This window comes from Danio rerio, chromosome 16 (genome assembly GCF_052040795.2).
Source record: "Danio rerio strain M-AB ecotype USA chromosome 16, GRCz13ab, whole genome shotgun sequence".
NCBI lineage: Eukaryota > Metazoa > Chordata > Actinopteri > Cypriniformes > Danionidae > Danio > Danio rerio.
This window is the reverse complement of record NC_141036.1, coordinates 47,769,879-47,792,500: the sequence shown is the minus strand read 5'-3', so window position 1 is coordinate 47,792,500 and position 22,622 is coordinate 47,769,879. Positions and strand designations below refer to the sequence as shown.

The following is a 22,622-nucleotide window of genomic DNA, read 5'->3' as shown; positions in this document are numbered from 1 at the left end:
TTTTTTTTTATCTTCAGCATCTTTACATGCATTGTGAAATATCTATCGGAAGTTTAAACCCAACAGCAACTGCGAAGTCCTGCACTTACAACCAAAATACAAAACAGTATGTGGAGTTCTGGATGTGTTATTTTAGCATTTTTCAATAGCGAATTACCTTTAATTTGCATACTTTTTTCTTTCTTTTTTTTCTTTCTTTTTTTTTTCTTTTTTTTAGATGGGAAGAATTACACAGTTCAAATAATGTGTGTTTCTGCTGTGACTCTACATGCCAGTCTTATGACCTGTCTGGTAAGTAACTTCAATTTTAAAAGTTGTTTTTTTTGTTGGACTGCAAAAAAATAGCATTGCTTTGAGTAAATACGATAGTGTTTGTTGAAATTATAAAGTTGTCACATTTTACCTGTTGTCAGCTATAGGTTTAGTCTGCTTCTTTTATTAATCCATATACAGTGTCCAGTAAGGTTATCACCAGTGATCCTTGGATCATGGAGCCTGATTTGGGCTTCGTCGAGGAGGAGGAAACAACTCTATTCACGCCAGATGAGGTGGGAACAGGTTATGTTCAGGTTTTGACCTCAGCTGAGACTGATTCACATCATTTTGCGCCGGCCTCGACTGTGGTGGAGAAAAAAGGCAAGTTTGTGGAGCCCCGCAGAATATTTGAGGAGGTATTTGGACTGGACTAAACAAACAAAAAAAGGACCTACTGTAATATGCTTTGATTATAGACATTTCACAGATGCACACGAAATGCTAATAAATACATGACACACATGTTTGTAATTTGGATGTTTTCTCTTAGCAATATATGCATCAGCATATGCTTTAGCATCAGTTTCGGGTGGTAAGGAGCTAGTGATTGTGCATTGGTAAGTTGTTTACTCAGGAAGAGAAAATCAGGTCATTAAATAAATGTATGTAATAAATGCAAGTGTCTTAACATTTGCTGTTATGTTTGTAAAAATAACAAAAATATGGCTGAAATATTGATTCATGCCTCATTCATTAAAACATTTACAATCTTTATATCAAAAAGGAAATACAAATTTATTATAAAATATGCAAAGGAATTAAAATGTGAATATTTTGGTTCTGCAGTATGATCCTTTTATATAGTGTATCGCAATATGCTGTAAAATGAGTAAATTTGCTTGACAGGATGTTGTTATACACTCACTGGCCACTTTATAAGGTACACCTGTCCAACTGCTTGTTGCAAGAGAATGGCTGAAATGACTGGTTCAAGCTGATAGAAAGGCAACAGTAACTCAAATAACCACTCATTAAAACCGAGGTATGCAGAGGAGCATCTCTGAATGCACAACACGTCCAACCTTGAGGCAGATGGGCTGCAGCAGAAGACCACACCGGGTTTCAGTCTTGTCAGCTAAGAACAGGAAACTGAGGCTACAATTGGCACAGGCTCATTGAAATTGGACAATAAAAGATTGAAAAAAACGTTGACTAATCTGACGAGTCTCGATTTCTGCTGTGACGTTCGGATAGTAGGGTCAGAATTTAAAATCAACGACATGAAAGCATGGATCCATCCTGCCTTGTATCAATGGTTCAGGCTGGTGGTTGTGTAATGGTGTTGGGGATATTTTCTTGGCGCACTTTGGGCCCATTAGTACCAATTGAGCATCGTGTTAACGCCACAGCCTACCAGAGTGCTGTTGCTGACCACGTCCATCCCTTTATGACCATAGTGTACCCATCTTCTGATGGCTACTTCCAGCAGGATAACGTGCTGTCATAAAGCGCAAATCATTTTAAACTGGTTTCTTGAACATGACAATGAGTTCACTGTACTCAAATGGCCTCCACAGTCACCAGATCTCAATCCAATAGAACACTTTTGGAATGTAATGGAACAGGAGATTCGCACCATGGATGTGCAGCTGACAAATCTACAGCAATTGCATGCTGCTATCATATCAATATGGACCAAAATCTGAGAAATATTTCCAGTACCTTGTTGAATGGTACTAGTTGGTACTAGTAAGGTGTACCTAATAAAGTGGCCAGTGAGTTTATAAACTATAGTTACACTAAATGATAAATTACTAAAAATTATATTTTAATTTATAATAAAATATTTATAAAAACATATCTATATATATTTTAATTTTAATATATATATATTAAAATTAGCTTATAATGCATTAAACATGTAGGAAACAACATGCTTAAAGCTATGTGCTACTTTTATGCCTTTTCGGCTTTTTGCCTTTTTGATTGGATGTTTAAAGCACAATAATATACTGTGAATCATGAATGCAGCCGTTTATCAGTTTTATTTTGTAATATAATGTAACGCTTACAGTGTAAAGGTGATTACCATTCAACTTGGTAACATACCACAAGCAACCTGTACAAGAACACAAGCATACAAAGGAATGTTACATTTTAAAGCATCAGGTTTGAGTATACATGCATGTGATGTCAGAGCATTCTTATGAAACATGCAAAACATATTTACAATATAACCCTAAGGGGTGCAGTTGTTTAACATGCTTATATACTGTACAACAATACTACTGAATAATAATGGTATTTAGATCTGCTACAGAGGGTGGTTTCTTGTCATTTGTTGTTCAAGAAATGTTGCCAGTTTGTTATTTCCCACAAACTTAAAACTCATTTACTCATCCTTTACTTTTTCCAGAACTGTTTGAATTTGTTTACTCTGTTGGACACAAAATAATATATTTTAAAGAAAGCTGGATCTCCAGGTTGGAGGAAAGTCCTTACCCCAGGTGGAGGAGTTCAAGTATCTTGAGGTTTTGTTCATGAGTGAGAGAAGAATGGAAAACGAGATTGACAGGCGGATCAGTGAAGTGGCAGCAGTAATGGGGTCTGTATCTGTCCGTTGTGGTAAAGGAGCTGAGCTTAAAGGCAAAGCTTTTGATTTACCGGTCAATCTATTTTCCTACTCTCACCTATGCTCATGAGTTTTGGGTTATGACCGAAAGGACAAGATCTTGGATACAAGCAGCCGCAATGAGTTTCCTTCACAGTGCGCACCCTTATAGTGAGGGTGAGGAGCTCTGTCACCCGATAGGAGCTTGGAGTTGAGCCACTGGTTCTCCACACCGAGAGAAGTCAGCTGAGGTGGCTCAGGCATCTGTTTTGGATGCCTTCCTAGGGAGGTGTTCCATGCATGTCCCACCGGGAGGAAGCCTCAGGGAAGACTCAAGACACACTGGAGAGACTATGTCTCTCAGCTGACCTGAGAAAACCTCGGGATCCCCCCCGGAGGAGCTGGATGAAGTCTGGGGAGAGGGAAGTCTGGGGTTCTCTACTACCACCCCTGTGACCCGACCCTGGAAAAGCGGATGAAAATGAATGAAAGAAAGCTGTAAAAACAACTGACTTCCATAGCAGGAAAAACAAATACTACGGAAGTCAGTGTTAACAGGTTTTCTGCTATATTAAAAATATCTTTTATGTTTAATAGTGTAAAGAATGTTTGGAACAAGTCAAGAATGGGGGAAATAGAGTACAATTTTGGGTGAACTGTCTCTTTAAGAGTTGTCAACAAAGAAGCCAATGTTGGCTTTACAATGTGACCGTTTTAATAATAAGTGTTCAAGTGAGTGTGAGTGCTGGGATGTCGTGGCATCGGTGAACTGGGATAAACCACACTGGTTGCGGAGTTCCAGTAGGTGGATTGAGGCGTGAAGAAATTACTAGTTGTAACAGACATAGGGGTGGAATGTGGGCTTATGAAGTTCATTTTTGGCTGGTGGCTGTGGTAGCTCTGCATGTACGACCCTTCGGTCTGGAATTTATACACGCTTCCCTCTGTGGAGTGGTTTTGGTGACTTTGGGAGATGCCCTGGAAGTCGAATTTGTATGCGTAGCGTTTGCCGTGCACTTTGGTCATGATGTTTTTGTCGTAGTAGTAGCGAAGGGCACGGCTGAGCTTGTCGTAGTTCATGTTAGGCTTGCTTTTTCGCTCCCCCCAGCGTTTGGCCACCTCGTCAGGGTCTGTCATCTTGAATTCCCCATTAGTTCCCTCCCAGGTGATGATGGTCGAGTTGTTGCTGTCGGAAAGCAACTCCAGTAAGAACTGCCACAGCTGGATCTGACCAGAGCCTGTGTGAAAAATCAATGGAGAGCTTTAGTGGAAGATTGAATGGGTTTTGAAGGCAGGTTGTTGCTTTAAATGTGACCTTTTTAATGTTTGTTGAACACAAAAACAGAATGTGGGTCGGTCAGAAACACCTACCCACAGTCCTGTCAGTGCTGGAAACAGGCAGATGGCTAGAATTTTGTTTGGTGGTTCGGTTCTTGGTGTGGATTGGTTTCGCTTCTGTGTAAAGAAGGTCGGGCAGACAATCATTCTAATCATGTGTTTTGTAATACCAATCATGTTTATCAATGAAATCAAGTAAAGTTTTTGTTGAAACCCTGATATAAAGTTTTTACAGAATGTTTTAATGAATATAATGTTAATTGGAATGCATGTTTTTGTAGCAATACTTTCACACTTGGTCAGTTTATGTACAGTGCTCAACATTTGAAGTGGTTCAAAATAGGGATGTCCAGATCCAATCACATGATCAGGAAAGGGGCTGATCATGCGCTTTTAGACTCTATTGGAATCCGACTTTACCTCCAGATCAGGACTTGAATATATGTGTGTGTGTATATATATACACTCATTATTTTTTAACACATCTATAGTTATTTGGAGGCACAGTGTTACACCTCTTTCTTGACTTACAGAGACTCTATTGGTTAAATGGTGGCAAAGTAGAAAACAGAAGCAGCTTGAAGCGGAAATTTCAAGCATTTTCTATTAGATTTTTTTTTTTTATATTTACTGTTATAAAAAAGTCCAAAAGTGAAGAATTGATCTTTATTAGTTGATTGTTCGAGCTCACAGAATTGCTCTGTTTGTTAACAGATTTGTTAAATGTTAAAATAAGGTGAATTAAATAAAAATATTAAACATCCTGGATCTGTTTCTTTGCATTTTTTATGCATTATAAAAGTATCGGATCGGGTATCGGTAGATAATCAAATGACTTGGACTCGAAGGCCAAAAAGCCTGATCGGGATATCCCTAAAATAAACTTTTGCTTTACTAATTCAAGTAAAATTGTTGATAAAACATATAATTTATCAGGGTTATATTATTAGTGATATAACTAAATTAGTTATGAAAAGGTATATATCTGTGCATTCAAAGATTACATACATTAAAAAGGCCACATTTGTTAATTTGATGCTGATGAATCTGGGTCAAAGATGAAAACTGCATTCAAAATGGTGAAAGTGTAATGATGTAAAGCCATAATCGCACTGCGATCTTCGCCCCATAGATCTCCATTCATACATGCGAATGTAGCAGACTGGAAATGCAAGCTCGTGCGACAAGTTTTGCAGTTCACTGCAATGAAAAAACCTGCGAAATCGCATCACGTGACTATGTGAGACTATTCGAAGATCAAAACATGACCTCTCTGAACAGAAATTTAAAATATGGACCAATCGCTCACTTTAATCTCTAATTATCCTGTTCCCTTTTCGCAGGAAATTTTGCATGCTCAAAACTAGTGTGACCGTGACGTTAGTAATTGTTTTACTTTCTCCATACATAATGTATATATTTTTTTTATTTTCTTGGGCTAATTATTATGACTGGCTTTTATTTTGCAATGATTTACTGAATATACCACTGCAAAGTCATTTAGTGTGGCAATACATTATAAAATAATTCATTAAAAAAACTGTCAGGAACATTTAGAAAGGCACATGATGACATAATAAAAACTCCAAAAAGACCCAAAATACTCACATTTCCTTTTTAAATCTTTATCATTAAAAATACTGTCAGCATATATTTAAATTTGATCAATTATTTTTTTATATAATGTAACTCCATGGCAGAATATGTATAATGTCAAATTGCAAGGGAACGTTAATTTTCCCTGCATTTTAGCTTCACAAATAATAATTCATAAATGAGATGCTTTACTTGCATTAAATATGCTTTACTTCTCTGTATATATATAGTCATTTTTATTTGATTCAAACTCTAAAATGGCACAACTTATCTTTGACCCGTATGCAATTTAATGATTATTTCTTACCTGGGTTTGCAAGACGACTGCTGATGGAACCTAATGCTTGGTAGGGGTCTGTAAAGACGGAAATGTACAAGACTGATTAGATACACTGAGGTGTAGCATAACAAAAAATAATAATGAGTACAGAATTAAACTCATTGACCTTGTGGAAGTCTTGGAGGCGGCTCTGTAATTCTGGTATTGTGCTGATGTTCAATTGGAGATCCTGTGATTTCAAGGCAAGGCAAGTTTATTTAGATAGCACATTGCATACTCTGGTAATTCAAAGTGCTTTACATGAACAAGAATAAAAGAAATGCTAATAAAACTAATTAAAATTAATTAAAAAGGCAAGTTTTTTTTTACATTTAAAATGTTACATATGATGTGTTATTGATCGTGTAACTAATTTATTTTTTTATCTATTTATTTATTTATTTATTTTAACGCAGGTCAACTATACCTTTAGGGACAGCTGGCAATCCACTTGAGGACCAACTGTTTCTCCTGCCGATCTCCTCAAAGCTGTTTTCTGCTAGGAGAAATTAACAGAAGGGAGATTTTACAGGAAAGGATGGCTTTAAAGAGTAAGGAGAAGGGCAGCTGCAGAAGGAAGGAAACTCTGCATTAAAGATCCCCGAAGAACAAACGCAGGGCAGAACAAAGGCAGAAGCAAAGCGGTAAGAAGGCCTGAAGATGGCACACAATTCCTTAGGGTGATTGTCCTTTTGTTCTGACTGCTTCTCTTTGCCACAGAATAGTCAATTGTGTCTTAAACTGAGCTCTACTTCCTGTCCTAGTGCAGCTGTTTCCTGTCCGAAAGCATAGCAATTCAAAAACCTTGCGACTCTTGGGGTGAAATTCATTGAAGAAACGAACCACGGTCCTTAAAGCACCTTTGCATTTGCATAGCACAAACTGTTTTAGTGCTGTATAATATCTTGAACTTTAACCACTTAGTCTATATAATTTTACAAGTTAATTCACACTAAAATTAAGTCCCTGGTTTTATTCCAAAGCCATAGGCCCCTTTTTTCTTTTAAAACTATAAAGTATTGCTCTTGTTTGTTCAAACAATCTCATTGAATAGTGACCAGTATTTTTACATGAGGAAACAGTATCAAATAATGGTGCTGTTTGATACGTGCTTTTCAGGCTCGGGTGAAAAACAAACCAATATTTTATGTGTTTTTACAATTAAAATAAACCATCCTGTCATTGATCTTTTGTGTTTGCTCACATCTGAACATTCACAATTCATAATAACATGACAAAAGCACACAAGTGCACCATTATAATTTGAGCTCTCTCAAAATAAAACTAGATTTTTTTTACTAAGTTGAATCTCTCCAGACTGAAACTTACACTCACAGATGTTAACAGTCAAAACAAAATAGATACAGTTGGAGTCAGAATAATTAAACCACCTGAGTTATTAGCCCACCTGTTTATTTCCTCCAATATCTGTTTAGTGGAGAGCAGATTTTCTCAACACATTTCTAAACATAATAGTTTTAATAACTCATTTTCTAATAACTGATTTATTTTATCTTTGCCATGATGACAGTAAATAATATTTGACTAGATATTTTTCAAGACACTTCTATACAGCATAAAGTGACATTTAAAGGTTTAACTAGGTTAATTAGTTTAACTAGGCAGGTTAGGGTAATCAGGCAAGTTATTGTATATTGATGGTTTGTTCTGCAGACTATAGAAAAATATAGTTTAAAGGGGCTAATTATTTTGACCTTAAAATTGCTTTAAAAAATTAAAAACTGTTATTCTAGCTGAAATAAAAGAAACAAGACTTTCTCCCAAGGAAAAAAATATTATCAGACATACTGTGAAAATGTCTTTGCTCTGTTCAACATCATTTGTCAACTATTTAAAAAATAATAAATATTTCAAAGGGGGGCTAGTAATTCTAACTTCAACCGTATATTAAACTTAGAAAAAAATTGTATGGATTGTATTTTATCTTTTTATTTTTACTTAGTTTTTTTGTTGGGGTAGTTTAAGGGCTAATAGTGTTTGGATTGCATTTCTGAACTGCTAATGTCGCTAGTTAACACACTCTAATGCATTTTTTTTTCAATACATCCCATAATTTCTAAAATATCAGCCTCTACCAAATGGTCTAAATAATCCAAGTAAATGAACAAATGGCAAATATTGGTATTAGCCTAAGACAAAAATCCTGCATCCCTGTATTACACATTAAGGATCTCAGTAGAAACTAAAATGACTTGTATCAGGGGAAGAAACCCAATATGATCTGATGTATATTTGGAAAGTGACTACATTAAAGGGATAGTTCACACAAAAATTGTTATTCTGCCTTGTTCAAAATAAGATATTTTAAAAAATGTTGGTTGCTGAGACCAATTGACGTGCATAGTGATTGTTTTTCCTACAATGCAAGTCAGTGGGTCCCAGCAACCAGCATTCTTCAAAATATCTTCCATTGTGTTTAACAGAAGAAAGATACTCTCAAATGTTTAAAACCACACGAGAGAAGGTAAATGATGAGGTCATTTTCATTTTTGGGTAAACTATTTTTTCTTTTTAATAATTTCTATTTTCTATTTCTTTATAATAACAATTTATATTTAGAATACAGCAATTCTTTTCCTTTGTAATACAGTTCATTGGACTCAATAACCTTTGTTCATTACGTACCATGAATTAATATACTTCATTCATACAGAAGCTTCATATTTCATGTTCAAATACAGACAGAATCAGTCATAAATATGATTGAAACTATGTATATTTTAAATCATTTATATGCTCAATAACAATAGAGGTTTGACTTACCGGCTTTCACCTGTACTCGAGGTTGTGGTTGTGTATTAGTTGGATTTGTTGGGTAGGAAAAAGTGGGACTACCTGAATAAACAAAAGTAAAAAGCAAGCCGTTTTAATCTACTACATTTATAAATAGACCAGCATTTTCCACAGCATACTAACAATGCATTTAGAAATCAGACTGATTATAGTTTCTCCTGATTATATGAACATTTATAATGGCTTATTCATATGGGATTAGGGTCTTACTCTCCCGGAGGTAGTTGAGATGGGAGAGCAGGATGTCTGTGTTGTATGCGGAGGTGATGCGCATCATGTCCTCTTTGCTCAATTTGCAGAGCGCTTTCCCATCCAGGGTCTGGAAGAGGGACACGTCCACATCGGACAGCGCGTATTCCTTTATGGCCCAGTCCACCCACTGCCGCACGTGGTCTTGTGTCCAAACCTCTGGGTCTAAAATGGGACAGAAGCAAGAGTAAAATAAGGAACCAGTGCTTCTGAAGTGACGGGACTCATTAGAGTTCAAGCAGGAGGTAAAAGATACGTCAGTGCACACTTTACACTTCTACTCTCCATGTTTTTTTTTTTTTTTTTACTTTACATTTTACTTTACTCATTACTTTTACTTTTTACTGTTTTTTTTTTTTTACTTTGCCTTTACTTTTTACTTAAATTTTTACTTTACTTTGCCCTTAATCTTTACTTTACCTTTACTTTTCACTTTACCTTTACTTTTTACTTTACTTTGCCTTTACTTTTTACTTTAATTTTTACTTTACTTTGCCCTTAATCTTTACTTTACCTTTACTTTTCACTTTACCTTTACTTTTTACTTTACTTTAATTTTTACTTTTTGCTTTACTTTTTTCTTCTACTTTATTTTGCCTTTACTGTACCTTTGCTTTACTTTGCTTTTCTTTTTACTTTACTTTTTATTTTACCTTTACTTTTGTAGTTTACTTTGCCTTTACTTTTTGCTTTGCTTTACTTTAGTTTTTCTTTAGTTTTTTACTTTGCTTTTCTTTTTACTTTTTACTTCTTTTACTTTTTATTTTACTCTTTATTTTACTTTTTACTTTTACTTTACTTGAGGGTTTTTATACTATAGTAGCTAAAGTGTTGTGGTTTGGCTGGTTAGCATGTTAGCTCTTGTTGGTTGGTTTTACAACATCATTTGGTTTCAAAACATTTTAAAATGTATTTAAAATGTTTTTGAGTTCATTATTCTTAGTAGTGGTACTATAGTCGTAGTAATAGTAGTATTAACTTAAAAAATATTTTTAAGGATAGATTCATATTTCATTTAATTATTGATTTATTTTGAATTATAAGAGCTCATTAAAATTTGTAGTGTATTAGTTTTCCTGTTGTTGTTAACAGCTTTAAAAATAAAAACATTATTAAAGAAATAGATTATTTCATAATTCAGTTAACTATTATTGATTGATTTTTATTTTATTTTAATGGCTCTTAAATTCAAAATCTATTATTAATGTTTGTCTTATTATTGCTGTTCATGTATTCATAAAGTCTGATAGATTCATATTTTCTATACTTATGATTGATTCAATAATAATTAATATTAATAATAGTTTGCATGTTCTCCCTGCATTCGCGTGGGTTTCCTCCGGGTGCTCCGGTTTCCCCCACAGTCCAAGACATGTGGTACAGATGAACAGGCTAAATTGTCCGTAGTGTATGAGTATGTGTGTGAATGTGTGTGTGGATGTTACCCAGGGATGTGTTGCAGCTGGAAGGGCATCCGCTGCCTAAAAATGTGCTGGATAAGTTGGCGGCTCAATCCGCTGCGGCGGATATATATATATATATATATATATATATATATATATATATATATATATATATATATATATATATATATATATATATGTTTATTTATTAAATAAAATATAAAAAAATATTCATATTTCATGTTTATTTCATTTTTATTGAATCATTGTTTATTTTAAGGGCTCTTGAATTAGAAATGTCTTAATGTTTCTCGTAGTATTGTTGTTATTAATGTTGTTAATACTACTAAAATAAAAAATTATTATAATTAACTGTACAAAAATAATTGTATTCAAAGTCAGATAGATCCATAGTTTATATAATTTATTATTATTATTATTTACAGCTCTTAAACATTAGAAATGTATTTATAATAGTTTCCATTTTGTTGTTTATTATTAATTAATATTATTATTATTATTGATAATAAGGATAATAATAATTATTATATTTTAAAAATAGTTTTATTAATAAAGTGATTTATTCCATAATATTTTCTTTATTTTGATGTCACAGCACAACAGCAAAGCAGCTGTCATTGAAATGAATGGGAATGCTAGCGGATATCTTGCTTTATTATTCACTGTTATAGCGCCTCTTTTACAAGCACTTTTACACGCTCTTATTTGTCCTTGAAATATGACGTCATATCCGAGTATTATGGTCATTTATAATTGTTTGGTCTGGGTGACTCATAAGGAGGAATCCCATACACTCACTGTCGCACAATGCTCTGGGCGACTCCACCACTCTGCTCTTAAAGTTACGACGACCTTCAAAACGCCTCCCTTAACGCACATCCTAATTGGTTTGTGAGTAATGAATGATTATCTCTTCTGGAATCTGCGCACAATCAAATGTAGTTTAGTCTGCTGGGTTTCTGGAATCTGCGAGTAGGAAAAGCATAAGCGTGTTTGTCATTCTTTCACAAACCTGCCTTTTTCCCACAAAGTACAAATTTGTAGTGATGCAAGTTCCTGCGGTCATTGTATAATTACCACATATCTTTGTTTAGACATCTATACATCCTCTGGCTGTTAGAAATGAGTCAACTGCACACTAAATATATTCAGTCAGATGCTTCCCTTTTAAATAAACATAGCTTTACCTTTAGCTACGTCAGCTATATCTTATTCTGTAATACTAGTAGTAAAGCATTTATTATTATTTTCATGTGCTTGAGTTTTTAGTATGTGTGTTTAAAAATATAAAATAAAAACTAATAAGAAGAGTTTAGACTTTTAACTTGAGAAGAGTTAAGGTTATTCCATCAAATATTGATGTCGCAATAAATTCAAATATGTGTCATGTCAAATACTTTCTTAGATCTTATAAACATAATATTAGATATATTGGTCACACTTTACAATAAGGTTCATTAGTTAATGTTACTTAATGCATTTACTAACATGGACAAACAATGAACAATACATTTACTACAGTATTTGTTCATGTTAGTTAACATTAGTTAATGAAAATACAGTTGTTCATTGTGAGTTCATGTTAACTCACGGTGCATTAACTAATGTTAACAAGCATGAGTTTGGATGTTAATAATGCATTAGTAAATGTTCAATTATGATTAATAAATGATGTACAAGTGTTGTTCATGATTAGTTCATGTTAGTAAATGCATTAACTAATGAAACTTATTGTAAAGTGTTACCCATATGTTTACAATATTTACATTTAACTCAAACCCATGCCCAATTTGTATGTATGTATGTGTAATGTTTAAATATACAGTGGATCCGGTAAGTATTTATAGCGCTTCACTTTTTCCCACGTTTATTGTTACAGCTTTATTCCAAAATGGATTCAATTCATTTATTTCCTCAAAATTCTACATGCAATGGCCCATAATGACAAAGTGAAAAGTGTTGCAAATTTATTAAAAATAAAAAAGCTGAAAAATAACATGTACAGAAGTATTCACAGCCTTTGCTCAATACTTTTTTGATGCACCTTTGGCAGCAATTACAGCCTCAAGTCTTTTTAAAAATGATGCCACAAGCTTGGTACATCTCTGAAGCTCTATCAGGTTGAATGGGAAGCGACGATGTACAGCCATTTTCAGATCTCTCCAGAGATGTTCAATAGGATTTAGGTCTGGGCTCTCGCTGGGCCACTTAAGGACATTCACAGGGTTGTTGTGAAGCCACTCCATTGATATTTTGCGGTGTGCTTTGGGTCATTGTCCTGTTGGAAGATGAACCGTCACCCCAGTCTGAGGTCAAGAGCACTCTGAAGCAGGTCTTCATTCAAGATGTCTCTGTACATTGTTGCATTCATCTTTCCCTCCATACTGACTAGTCTTCCAGGTCCTGCTGCTGAAAAACATCCTCACAGCATGATGCTGCCCTATCATGCTTCACTGTAAGGATGGTATTAGCCTGGTGATGAGCGGTGCCTGGTTTTCTCCAAACGTAACGCCTGGCATTCACTCCAAAGAGTTAAATTTTAGTCTCATCAGACCAGAGAGTTTTGTTTTTTATGGTCTGATAGTCCTTCAGATGCCTTTTGACAAATTTCAAGTGGGGAGTGGCTTTCGTCTGGCCACTCTACCTTACAGGCCTGATTGGTGGATTGCTGTACAGATGGTTGTCCTTCTGTAAGGTTCTCCTCTCTCCACACAAGTACGCTGGAGCTCAGACAGAGTAACCAATGGGTTATTGATCACCTCTCTGACTAAGGCTCTTCTCCCCTGATCACTCAGCTTAGATGGCCGGCCGGCTCTAGGAAGAGTCCTGGTGGTTTCAAACATCTTCCACTTACGGATGATGGAGGTCACTGTGCTCATTGGAACTTTAAGAGCAGCAGAAATTTTTCTGTAACCTTCCCCAGCTTTGTGCATTGAGACAATCCTGTCTCGAAGGTCTACAGACAACCCCTTTGCCTTCATGCTTGGTTTGTGCTTTGACATGCGCTCTCAACCCTGGGACCTTATATAGACAGGTGTATGCCTTTCAAATAATGTCCGATCAACTGAATTTACCACAGGTGAACTCCAATCAAGCTGCTGAAACATCTCAAAAATGATCAGTGGAAACAGAATGTGCCTGAGCTCAGTTTAGAGCTTGACGGCAAAGGCTGTGAATACTTATGTACATGTGATTTTTCAGCTTTTTTTTATTTTGGATAAATTTGCAACAATTTCATAGAATCTTTTTTTCACATTGTCATTATGGGGTTTTGTGTGTAGAATTTTGAGGAAATAAATTAATTGAATTCATTTTGGAATAAGGCTGTAATGTGAAAATGTGGAAAAAGTATTTATCAAGTAATTTTATCACTACAGCACTTAAATAATGGATTTCTGTTGGTTTGATTAAGTTGATTTCTTTATTAAAAATATCTCCTTTAATAGGCTGATATCATGCTCTAGAAACTATATTACAATGTTAAAAAAACAGATTTGCTGCTAATGTTTGTGAGGAAAACCTAGTTTGTTTTTGTTTGTTGTTTGTAATGCTTTAGTTTAAGTACCAATTCTCAACTTTAACTAGTGGCTTATTAATGAACCATTATTAGGATATTGGCTGTTTAATATTTTTTTATAAAGTACACAGCAAATTCTGGTCTTTGGAATATACTCCCTGAGAGTTAAAATCAACTCAATCTGAGTGTACATGCGTGACCATCAAATGTACTCCCCTGCAGAGTTAAAATCACTCTGCTTTTGGAGTAGAATTTTAACACCTTTTTTTTAGTTAAATTTTAACACTTTCTGGAGTTAAAATTGTAATCCTATAGAGAGTACTTTTACATTTGGGTATAATATGAACTCCTTACCAATGTTAAAATGTAACACTTCTTAGAGTTAAAGCGTACTTTAAAAAAAAAATATATATTTTTATAAAAATGAATGAACTGATGCAATACTCTTTACTTACTACTTTTATTTATGCAAAATCACACATTACATTTAGAAATTCCATCAACAGCAAAACATTTACAATGTTACTAACTAAAACCAACTAAAACCAATGGCTTAATAAAATTGCATAAGACAATTAACACATCACATTATATAAAATTAACTTCGTTGGAATAAAAAAACAGCAATAAATAGCTCATCGTATTCCTTAAATCACAGTCAACTCTGCTGGCTTTGAAGTTAGAATTTGCTCGATATTCTGAAACGAAGAAAAAAAAATATTTAGAAAGATAACCAAAATTAGAAAAAAATTTTAACACAAAAAAACCTAATCTAATAACTGTGTATATACTATTTAATACTTTAAAATGCATTCATTTTCTAAAGTTATTTTGTAATATTTAAAGTATAAGATCTATTTATTTGGAAGTAACAAACTTACATTTTTTTGGACACTGCCCATTAAAGGTTGAATAATTTGAGATCCAGAATCACTGCTGCTTAAACTGCTTGACACAGGCAATGTCTGTCAGACTTGGGGAGGAGGGCATTTCAACAACCCCTTGCTGCAGAACAGTCACTTTTATCAGCATTGTGGCCTGAAATAAAAGAGATAAATGTTATTTAACAACAAATGTTATTGTGATTGAAAATGTAATGTAAATATAGCTGAAAACAGCATACTCTCACGGTCTCGACTAAAGCATGATACAATCCAAAACATTTCATAAGCAATATTACACATATTAAATCTTACAGACATAAAGCTGTATTGCTGGATAAAAGATATAGACGTTACCTCATTGTGTAAGTTAGCCTATTTGAAAAGTGAACAGCAGGATTCTCCATCTGATCAAGTACCGCTTCTTTTTGCTGCAGAACACACATTTTCAGAAAAACACAGGGAAAGAAAAAAATTATTAGCTAGTGTTAGCTTGTTCACATCCACAACATTTTTAAAAATACTGCACAAAACAGACACATTGGAAAAGCTAACATGCTACTGTAAATGCTAAAATAGCCACATGCAGTCACTAGCCTCACAGTACAAAATGAAACAGCTACAGCAGAACACATTTCTGTCACAAAATATCCAACATTTAGAAAAAGCTTTTAGAATTGTATAACAATGCACTTTTACCTACCTCACAAAGAAGAACATAACTCCAGTTCTCATGTGCTGCTCGGCAGAGTTGTGTAATGGCGGACTTTCTAAAAATTTAACTCCAGTAAGAAGTTAAAGCACGTTCCTGAACACCAGCGAATGTACTCCAAAATACAACACAGCAAGGAGTATCCCATAACACAAAATTGTGTTAAAGTTTAAAAATAAACTCCAAAAATTTAACTCTTTCACACTTTTTTGCCTAACTCCCAATTTTTCAACTCCAGAAATTTGCTGTGTACATATGCGTGATCTTATTCTACATCCCTATTCCCATCTAAACTAACTAACTAAATAATAATAATCCATTAATCAATAAAAAATAAATAACTCCTTAATAAGCATCAAATTAGTAGTTTATTAATGTTAATAGTGAGAATTACCTAAAATAAAATGTAACATAATTAAAACTTTATTATAGATTATACAAAAAAAAATATTTTGTTACATTCTAAATGTCTTTGTCACTTTTAAATATATTTAAATAAATAAATTTAAATTATTGTTTACCTGCCAGATAAGTGTTCATTTATCTTTTTAACATAGATTTTAAAAGAATATTTCTTAAACAACTCACTTACTGACACTCGCTATATTTTGGGATTAGTCAGACAGCTTTATCCCATTTACTGTTAGTTCAAAATGCTGCTGCAAGGCTTTTAACGAGTACCAAAAACATGACCACATCACACCAGTCTTACTCTCTTTGCACTGGTTGCCTGTCCACTATTGTGTCACTTTTAAAAATTATTTTCTTGTGTTTTTTTTTTTAATCACTAAATGACCTGGCTCCTCCTTACCTGTCAGACCTGTTAACTGAACATCAGCCTGGTTGGTCTCTTCAGTCATCAAACCAGGGTTTATTATGCATCCTTAAATTGAAGCTGAAACGCAGGGCTTTTACAGTAGCTAGTCCTAGATTGTGGAATGCTCTGCTCCTCTGTATTAGATCTATACACTCTGTGTCTGTTTTTAAATCTAGGTTGAAAACACCTTTTTAATTTTGGCATTTTATCAGTGAGAATTGTTTGTTTTAGCTATAATCTTATATCTTAGTTGTCACATTGGTTGTGTTTAATAGTGTTATAAGTAAAATTGACATTGAGATCAACTGCAGTGAAACCCTTGTTTATTAGGACTAATTACTCTAATAGGCATTCTCACCGGCTGGTACGATGACCCTCTTCTCCTCTGTGGTGCTGCTGGGTGGTGTGGCCGTCTGTGGGCTGCTGCGGGGCTCTGGGTACGAGGCCTGGTAAGACAACTGTCCTCCATCACTGTTACTCATGTGTCGAGTCCTTTTAGTCACACTACAGTCCACTGGGGACTCACGGCTGCGGCAGAAAGTATGAAGAAGAGTTCAGTATAAATGTTGTTGGATCTCCATTCTCTGACAGTAATTAATATTCAGAAGTGGTTTGATGCTGAATGCTGATGGCACTGGTTTCACTTTAAAAACATGTATTTTACTAAGTATTTTTGGAAACTTTTAAAAACAAATGTGAAACAAACTTTTGAAACAAATGTGTAATATTTTAGTTTTAAATATATGTCAGATCATTTTTTTACCTTGCTGTAAATGCTCTTTTGTTATGCAAATATTTGTGTCTCTTTAAATGCAAATTATCTGCTGCTTCCAACGTCCATGTCTAGTTCCTTCTTTGGTTACTCAGCAAATATACTGCATAATAATTTGTGCATATTATTGCAGATATTGCATAAAAAATGCTGAATGGAAGCACCAGTATATGAAAAGGAGCTCAATATACTGTAAATGTTGTTCCATTCTCTCAATGTAAAATGAATTTGCCTTGAAATTACAGGTTTTGTGCCAAGAAATGCACCCCTTCATAGACTTTCACTAGCATTCTCAGTCTGCATTTTAAAAAAATCATAATTGATTAAAACATATGATTATAATTTTGATGGATAAAGCAAGAACAAGATGTGATACGCAATTTAAAATGCATTAGGTTTACAAATAAAAGTAAAATAAAAATATTGACTGAAGTATAGACTGATCTGATGAGCCTGTTTCTAAAATTAAGCTTTTGGTGGGTTTTAAACAAAAGGAAAACATGTTGTTGTTTTCAACTAAACCACACTTTAAACAATTCACTTCACTTAATCTCATCGATATTGTATTTAAATTAAATCTACTTGTTTGAATATATGTCTCCAGTAAGGGAAGGGTTTTATTCATGGAGCTTACTTCAGTCTCTGTCATTAGTTGTCATAACCCTATTATTAATTTATGCATTTTACGGCAGGTGTGTATTTCTCAGCACAACACCGGAATGTTTCCAAACAAGGTTTAATGTAATGCTGAATGGCACTGGTTTCACTTATGGTTTCACTATATATACATTTATACATTTTTTTGCCTTGTTGTTTGCTTTGCCGGTTATTAATTTACCTTGCTGTAAATGCCCCTTTTTATGCAAATATATTCGTATCTCTTTAAATGCAAATTAGCTGCTGCTCTCAACTTCCATGCGCAAATAAGGGGGATGCCTTTGCAGTTCCGGTTTTGGTTACTCAAACAGCAAATATACTGAATAATAATTACTGCTGATATTGCAAGAAGTGCTGAATGTAAACACCAATATATAAAAAGTAGCACAATATAAATGTTGTGTGTAATGAATGAGTTTGTCTTAAAAATGCAAACCTTTCCAAAAAAGGTTTGACCCCAGTAATGCTGAATGGCACTGATTTATCTATTAAAAAACTAAGACTACGAATTTGGTCTTATTTTATAGCATAAAAAACTGAATAACTTTAGTCGAATCCAAAAGTATACATGTCGCTTTAAATGCGAATAATCTCTGGCTTGACTGTTTATACATTAACTGCAGCAGAAAAAAAAAACAATTATCATAAAAATTAATTGATGCACACAAAAAACGTTTTGTGTTTGGATAACTTAGACTAAACAGCAGCGATTCTCATCTCACACACCTGAAATGTTGTTTTATTAAATCTGCACATACCCGCATGGACGTTCATCCTCACAAAAACGAGTTTGTATAATCACCTAGAATTGTCTCATGTAATTGTTTTTTCAAATATTAGGCATCTGTCTCCAAGATAACATGTCAGCATGTGTTATTGTGTATTGTTTGTCATCCTGAGACATTGAGGAAAAAAAGAGAAACAGTGCTTTCCCTGCTGGCATAAACATTCGTTTTTGTTATTTATATATCACACTAGTTTCCCAGGAAGGCACTTTTTAATTCTCTAGAACTCATGAAATGGAAACAACACTTTATTTGCTAGTGTTTAATGCAATATCTTATTTTTAATAACTTGTAACCGCAGCTATTGTGTGGAAAGGAGCAGCTTGGACATTCTATTAAACTACCACTTTTTTTTTACAGAAATAAGACATCCGGAAAAAAAAAAAACTCTTTTTGAATGCTTATGCATAATAAAATGTATGCAGTATACAAAATAATTGCATAATATTCAAATTTCAGGTAAACTTCACCAGGGAAGAAAGTTTTATTACTGCTTCAACCAACACCATATTCTTCCAATGTAAGTTTGGTGGCTAATTCTGAATTTAATGATACATTGCGCACAACTGTAGCTGGAATTTGAATCTCATGGAGTACAATTCTATTCTTGCTCATTAGTTTTTACTTGAACAGCTAAAATGCTTAAATTTTTAATGCTTGAAAGTTTATTTTTGTGCATAAATTTCACAACTTTACATCAGGTCTATTGTGTGGGAAAAGAGCAGCTTGGACATTCTATTAAACTATTTTTTTTTTTTACAAAGAAGTAAGACAGCCAGGAGACACTTTATTTCTCTAGAAATGGAAACGGCACATTATTCGCTAGTGTTTGATGCAATATCTTATTTTTGATAACTTGGAAATGCAGCTATTGTTTGGAAAGGAGCTTCTTGGACATTCTATTAAACTACTTTTTTATTTTTTTTACACAGAAACATGACAGCAATAAAACAAAAATGCATATGCATAATAAAATAAATGCAGTATACAAAATTATTGCATTTTATTATTCAAATTTTAGGTGGAGTTTACCAGGAAATAAAGTTTTATTACTGCTCCAACCAACATCAGCTTTTTCCAATGCAAGTTTGGTGGCCGATTCTGAATTTAATCATACAGTGTGCACAATTGCAGCTTGAATTTGAATCTCATGGAGAACAATGAAATTCTGAGACATTACTTTTTACTTGAGCTACTAAAATGCCTTTTTTATTCTTGCAATGTCATTTTTATGCAATAGTTCACAGCTATTGTGTGGAAAAGAGCAACTTGGACATTCTGTTAAACTACTACTTTTTTGTTACACAGAAACGAGACAGGCATATGGATTTGGAGTGATGAAGGTGAGTAAATAATGCCAACATATAAAAAATAAAGGCAGATTCAGATCATTGCATCAGCATTTGTTGCCCCACCTGGTCCCGTTGATGTGTTCTGCTCTTTTGGCAGAGTTTTGTGCTGCCGATCCGCTCCAGTCTGGTTCAGTGGGTTCGATGCTCTCTTCTGAAGCCTGTCTGAACACCGCAGGCGAGCCGATCTCCGCCTTCATGTGCATGGCCTGGGGACCACTGAAGGGTGACTCGAATATGGACTGGTCTTCACTCACCACCGATAGAGCTTCCTGTGATGTAGGCAACACACATACTGCTTATAGAAATAAAAAACACTTGATCTAGGCAACTAACAAATCATAAATGATAGTCAATCATTTGGTCAGTGATTCCAGAACACGGATGTTACGGGTTTCCGCTGCTATCGCTGTGCTGACCTTCTAATCAGTGACTGATTAATTGAATTTGGGAACAAATTTAAAGGGATAGTTCACTCAAATATGAACATTCTGTCATTTGCTCACCCTTTACATCTTTCTTTGAGTTTTTGTTGAACACAAAAGAAGATATATTAAAGATAGCTGAAAACCATATCCTAAAACAAATACTATGGAAGTCAGGTTTGCAACATTCTTCAAAATATCTTCTTTTATGTTTAACAGAAGAAAGAAATCCAAACAAATGATGAGTAAAATTTAAATTTTGTTGTGTGTTAACTAAGCTTTATCTGTATGAGAAAAAGTTCTAGAATAATAGAAATTCCCCATTAAAAGAAATACATTACACTGAAATTACTTTGTTCAGGTACAGAACAACCTTGACACGAGAAAATAACAGTTTATCGGAAAAGTTCAGGGCGTTTTTTTTATTATTTTGACTTCCAGGTAGATATGACTGGGCACGAGTCGAATTAGTTATGAGTCAAGTTAGAAATTGCGACATGCTCTTTTTTTTTCTTCCTGTGTTTAAAGTTAGTAGTCTGCTCGCTCGTGTAGGTGTGTCCCTTCGAAACTTCAAAAAGAGGTTTTAAACATTCAAATGTATGTAAGTGTTTGTGTGTGAATAAATGTTTGTGTTATAGATGAATTGAGGGAGCTTGTTTAGAGGGCTTTAGTATTGTCTTTAGAGCTGAAATACGTCAGCGCTGAGCTTTTTCGGTGGCTCACAGGAAATCTGGCCCCCATGTGCAGAGAAACCTTTTGGCATGGGGCATGAGATAGGAAACAGAGGAGTGGTAGAAATGTGGGTCATTTAAAGCTGAAAAACATTTTTGTTCTGAGTGCTTTGAGGTTGAGGGTCACCGAGCAGGGAGGAGGCAGCATTTTGGAGCTTTTGCTTCACCTGACCTGCAGTTCTGCAAGAATCTGCTTCAGTGTTCAGATTGATTGAAGTGATTGTGATGCTATTGTTTACCTATAAACCTGCTTAGATATACTGGCTTGAACCTTGCATGTTTAAAAATGTTTCATGTATGCACTATATTTAAAAATATATTTGTAGATTCATTAAGAACCGTTAACGTCTCTAGAACCTTACTATTGCTTTTAAGGGTCTTGTTCCAAAATACTTTATGCAGTGATGGCTTAGATCAGGGGTGCCCAAACTTTTTCTTATGAAGGGCCGAAACCAAACTTTGAGGCTAGTAGGCCACAGGTAAATTATAGTTACCATTGGTAATTTCCAAATTTATTTAATAATGTTTAAAAATAACTAGAAAACATTGCTTTATATCAACTAATGCAGTATAATTGTTTCTTTACATTTTATAATGAACTTATTACAGTACAAGAAAAACAATCTTCTTTATAACATTATGGAGTTGCATTAGTTTTTGCCCTGATTTGCTCACCAATGTTTGAACTATCTGCATAGTTCTCTATATGTTGAGTGACGGTATTTACATTTTACAAACTCTGATTGATTTACATTTAATTAAAATATTTTATTTCAGTTTTTTTTTTTTTTTTTAGCTGAGCAATAAAACAAAAAACTAAAGGCCCTACTTACGAGCATCTTTGCCTTTGATGATGACTTTCACTCCTAATAATACATTTGGTTCTCCAAAACAACTTTATAGATGCTTTTAAATACCCATCATTTTACAAGTTGTTAACTGATAGTTTGTTCTACTGCATTACAGCAAAATCCTTTGGAGCATTTGTTTGTAGGAGTGTATTGTGATGTGTGATCCAAAAATCCTGATAACCATTTTTCCATAATTAATAAGGTTAATAGAATGGAAAGAGATGTAAAAGCTTATTAATGGACACATGAATGCCTATATAACATTAGTTCATATTAAGAAAGTGTTTATTGTGGCGTTGCTGCAAAACCTTTTGGAATGTTTATGTGTAATTTACCATACATGGTGTGCAAAATCATTTTATCATGTAAATTTCAGGTGAAGTTTACCAGAAAAGAAAGCTCTCTTACTGCTCCAACCAAGCCTCTTCCATTGTAAGTTTGGTAACTGATTGAAGTGATTGTGATACTATTGTTTACCAAAAACCTGCTTAGATACACTGCTTGAATTTGACATGTTTA

The 22,622-nt window shown here is 34.2% G+C and overlaps 3 protein-coding genes across 16 annotated transcripts in view; 2 read left to right on the top strand and 1 right to left on the bottom strand.

Annotated features, from left to right (window-relative positions):
• The window catches only part of zp3d.2 (zona pellucida glycoprotein 3d tandem duplicate 2), an 8,464-nt gene extending 7,678 nt beyond the window's left edge, over nucleotides 1-786 (top strand). The window contains 3 exon segments of one of the 2 annotated variants that reach the window (NM_001162847.1): nucleotides 18-106; nucleotides 218-291; nucleotides 454-786. In NM_001162847.1, coding sequence (NP_001156319.1) covers nucleotides 18-106; nucleotides 218-291; nucleotides 454-689 — 399 coding nt within the window. In that variant the 3' untranslated portion in view covers nucleotides 690-786. 2 annotated transcript variants of the gene reach the window in all.
• Nucleotides 787-2,281: 1,495 nt separating this feature from the next.
• fli1rs (Fli-1 proto-oncogene, ETS transcription factor-related sequence) overlaps nucleotides 2,282-22,622 on the bottom strand; it is a 30,792-nt gene continuing 10,451 nt past the window's right edge. For 2 of the 11 annotated variants that reach the window (XM_087285326.1, XM_087285323.1), the window contains exons 2-10: nucleotides 20,163-20,368; nucleotides 16,892-17,061; nucleotides 9,144-9,347; nucleotides 8,904-8,975; nucleotides 6,547-6,618; nucleotides 6,247-6,309; nucleotides 6,108-6,155; nucleotides 4,238-4,321; nucleotides 2,282-4,104 (exon numbers count right to left, since the gene is read on the bottom strand). In XM_087285326.1, coding sequence (XP_087141452.1) covers nucleotides 3,581-4,104; nucleotides 4,238-4,321; nucleotides 6,108-6,155; nucleotides 6,247-6,309; nucleotides 6,547-6,618; nucleotides 8,904-8,975; nucleotides 9,144-9,347; nucleotides 16,892-17,061; nucleotides 20,163-20,368 — 1,443 coding nt within the window. In that variant the 3' untranslated portion in view covers nucleotides 2,282-3,580. 11 annotated transcript variants of the gene reach the window in all.
• caspa (caspase a) overlaps nucleotides 3,705-22,622 on the top strand; it is a 54,960-nt gene continuing 36,042 nt past the window's right edge. The window contains exons 1-7 of one of the 3 annotated variants that reach the window (XM_087286206.2): nucleotides 3,705-6,763; nucleotides 9,233-9,427; nucleotides 16,882-16,982; nucleotides 19,769-19,829; nucleotides 20,056-20,090; nucleotides 20,197-20,375; nucleotides 22,480-22,535. The gene's annotated coding sequence lies outside the window, so the exon portion shown is untranslated. The remainder of the gene's footprint in view (nucleotides 6,764-9,232; nucleotides 9,428-16,881; nucleotides 16,983-19,768; nucleotides 19,830-20,055; nucleotides 20,091-20,196; nucleotides 20,376-22,479; nucleotides 22,536-22,622) is intronic. The other 2 variants (XM_087286205.2, XM_087286204.2) reach the window with 2 other exon arrangements.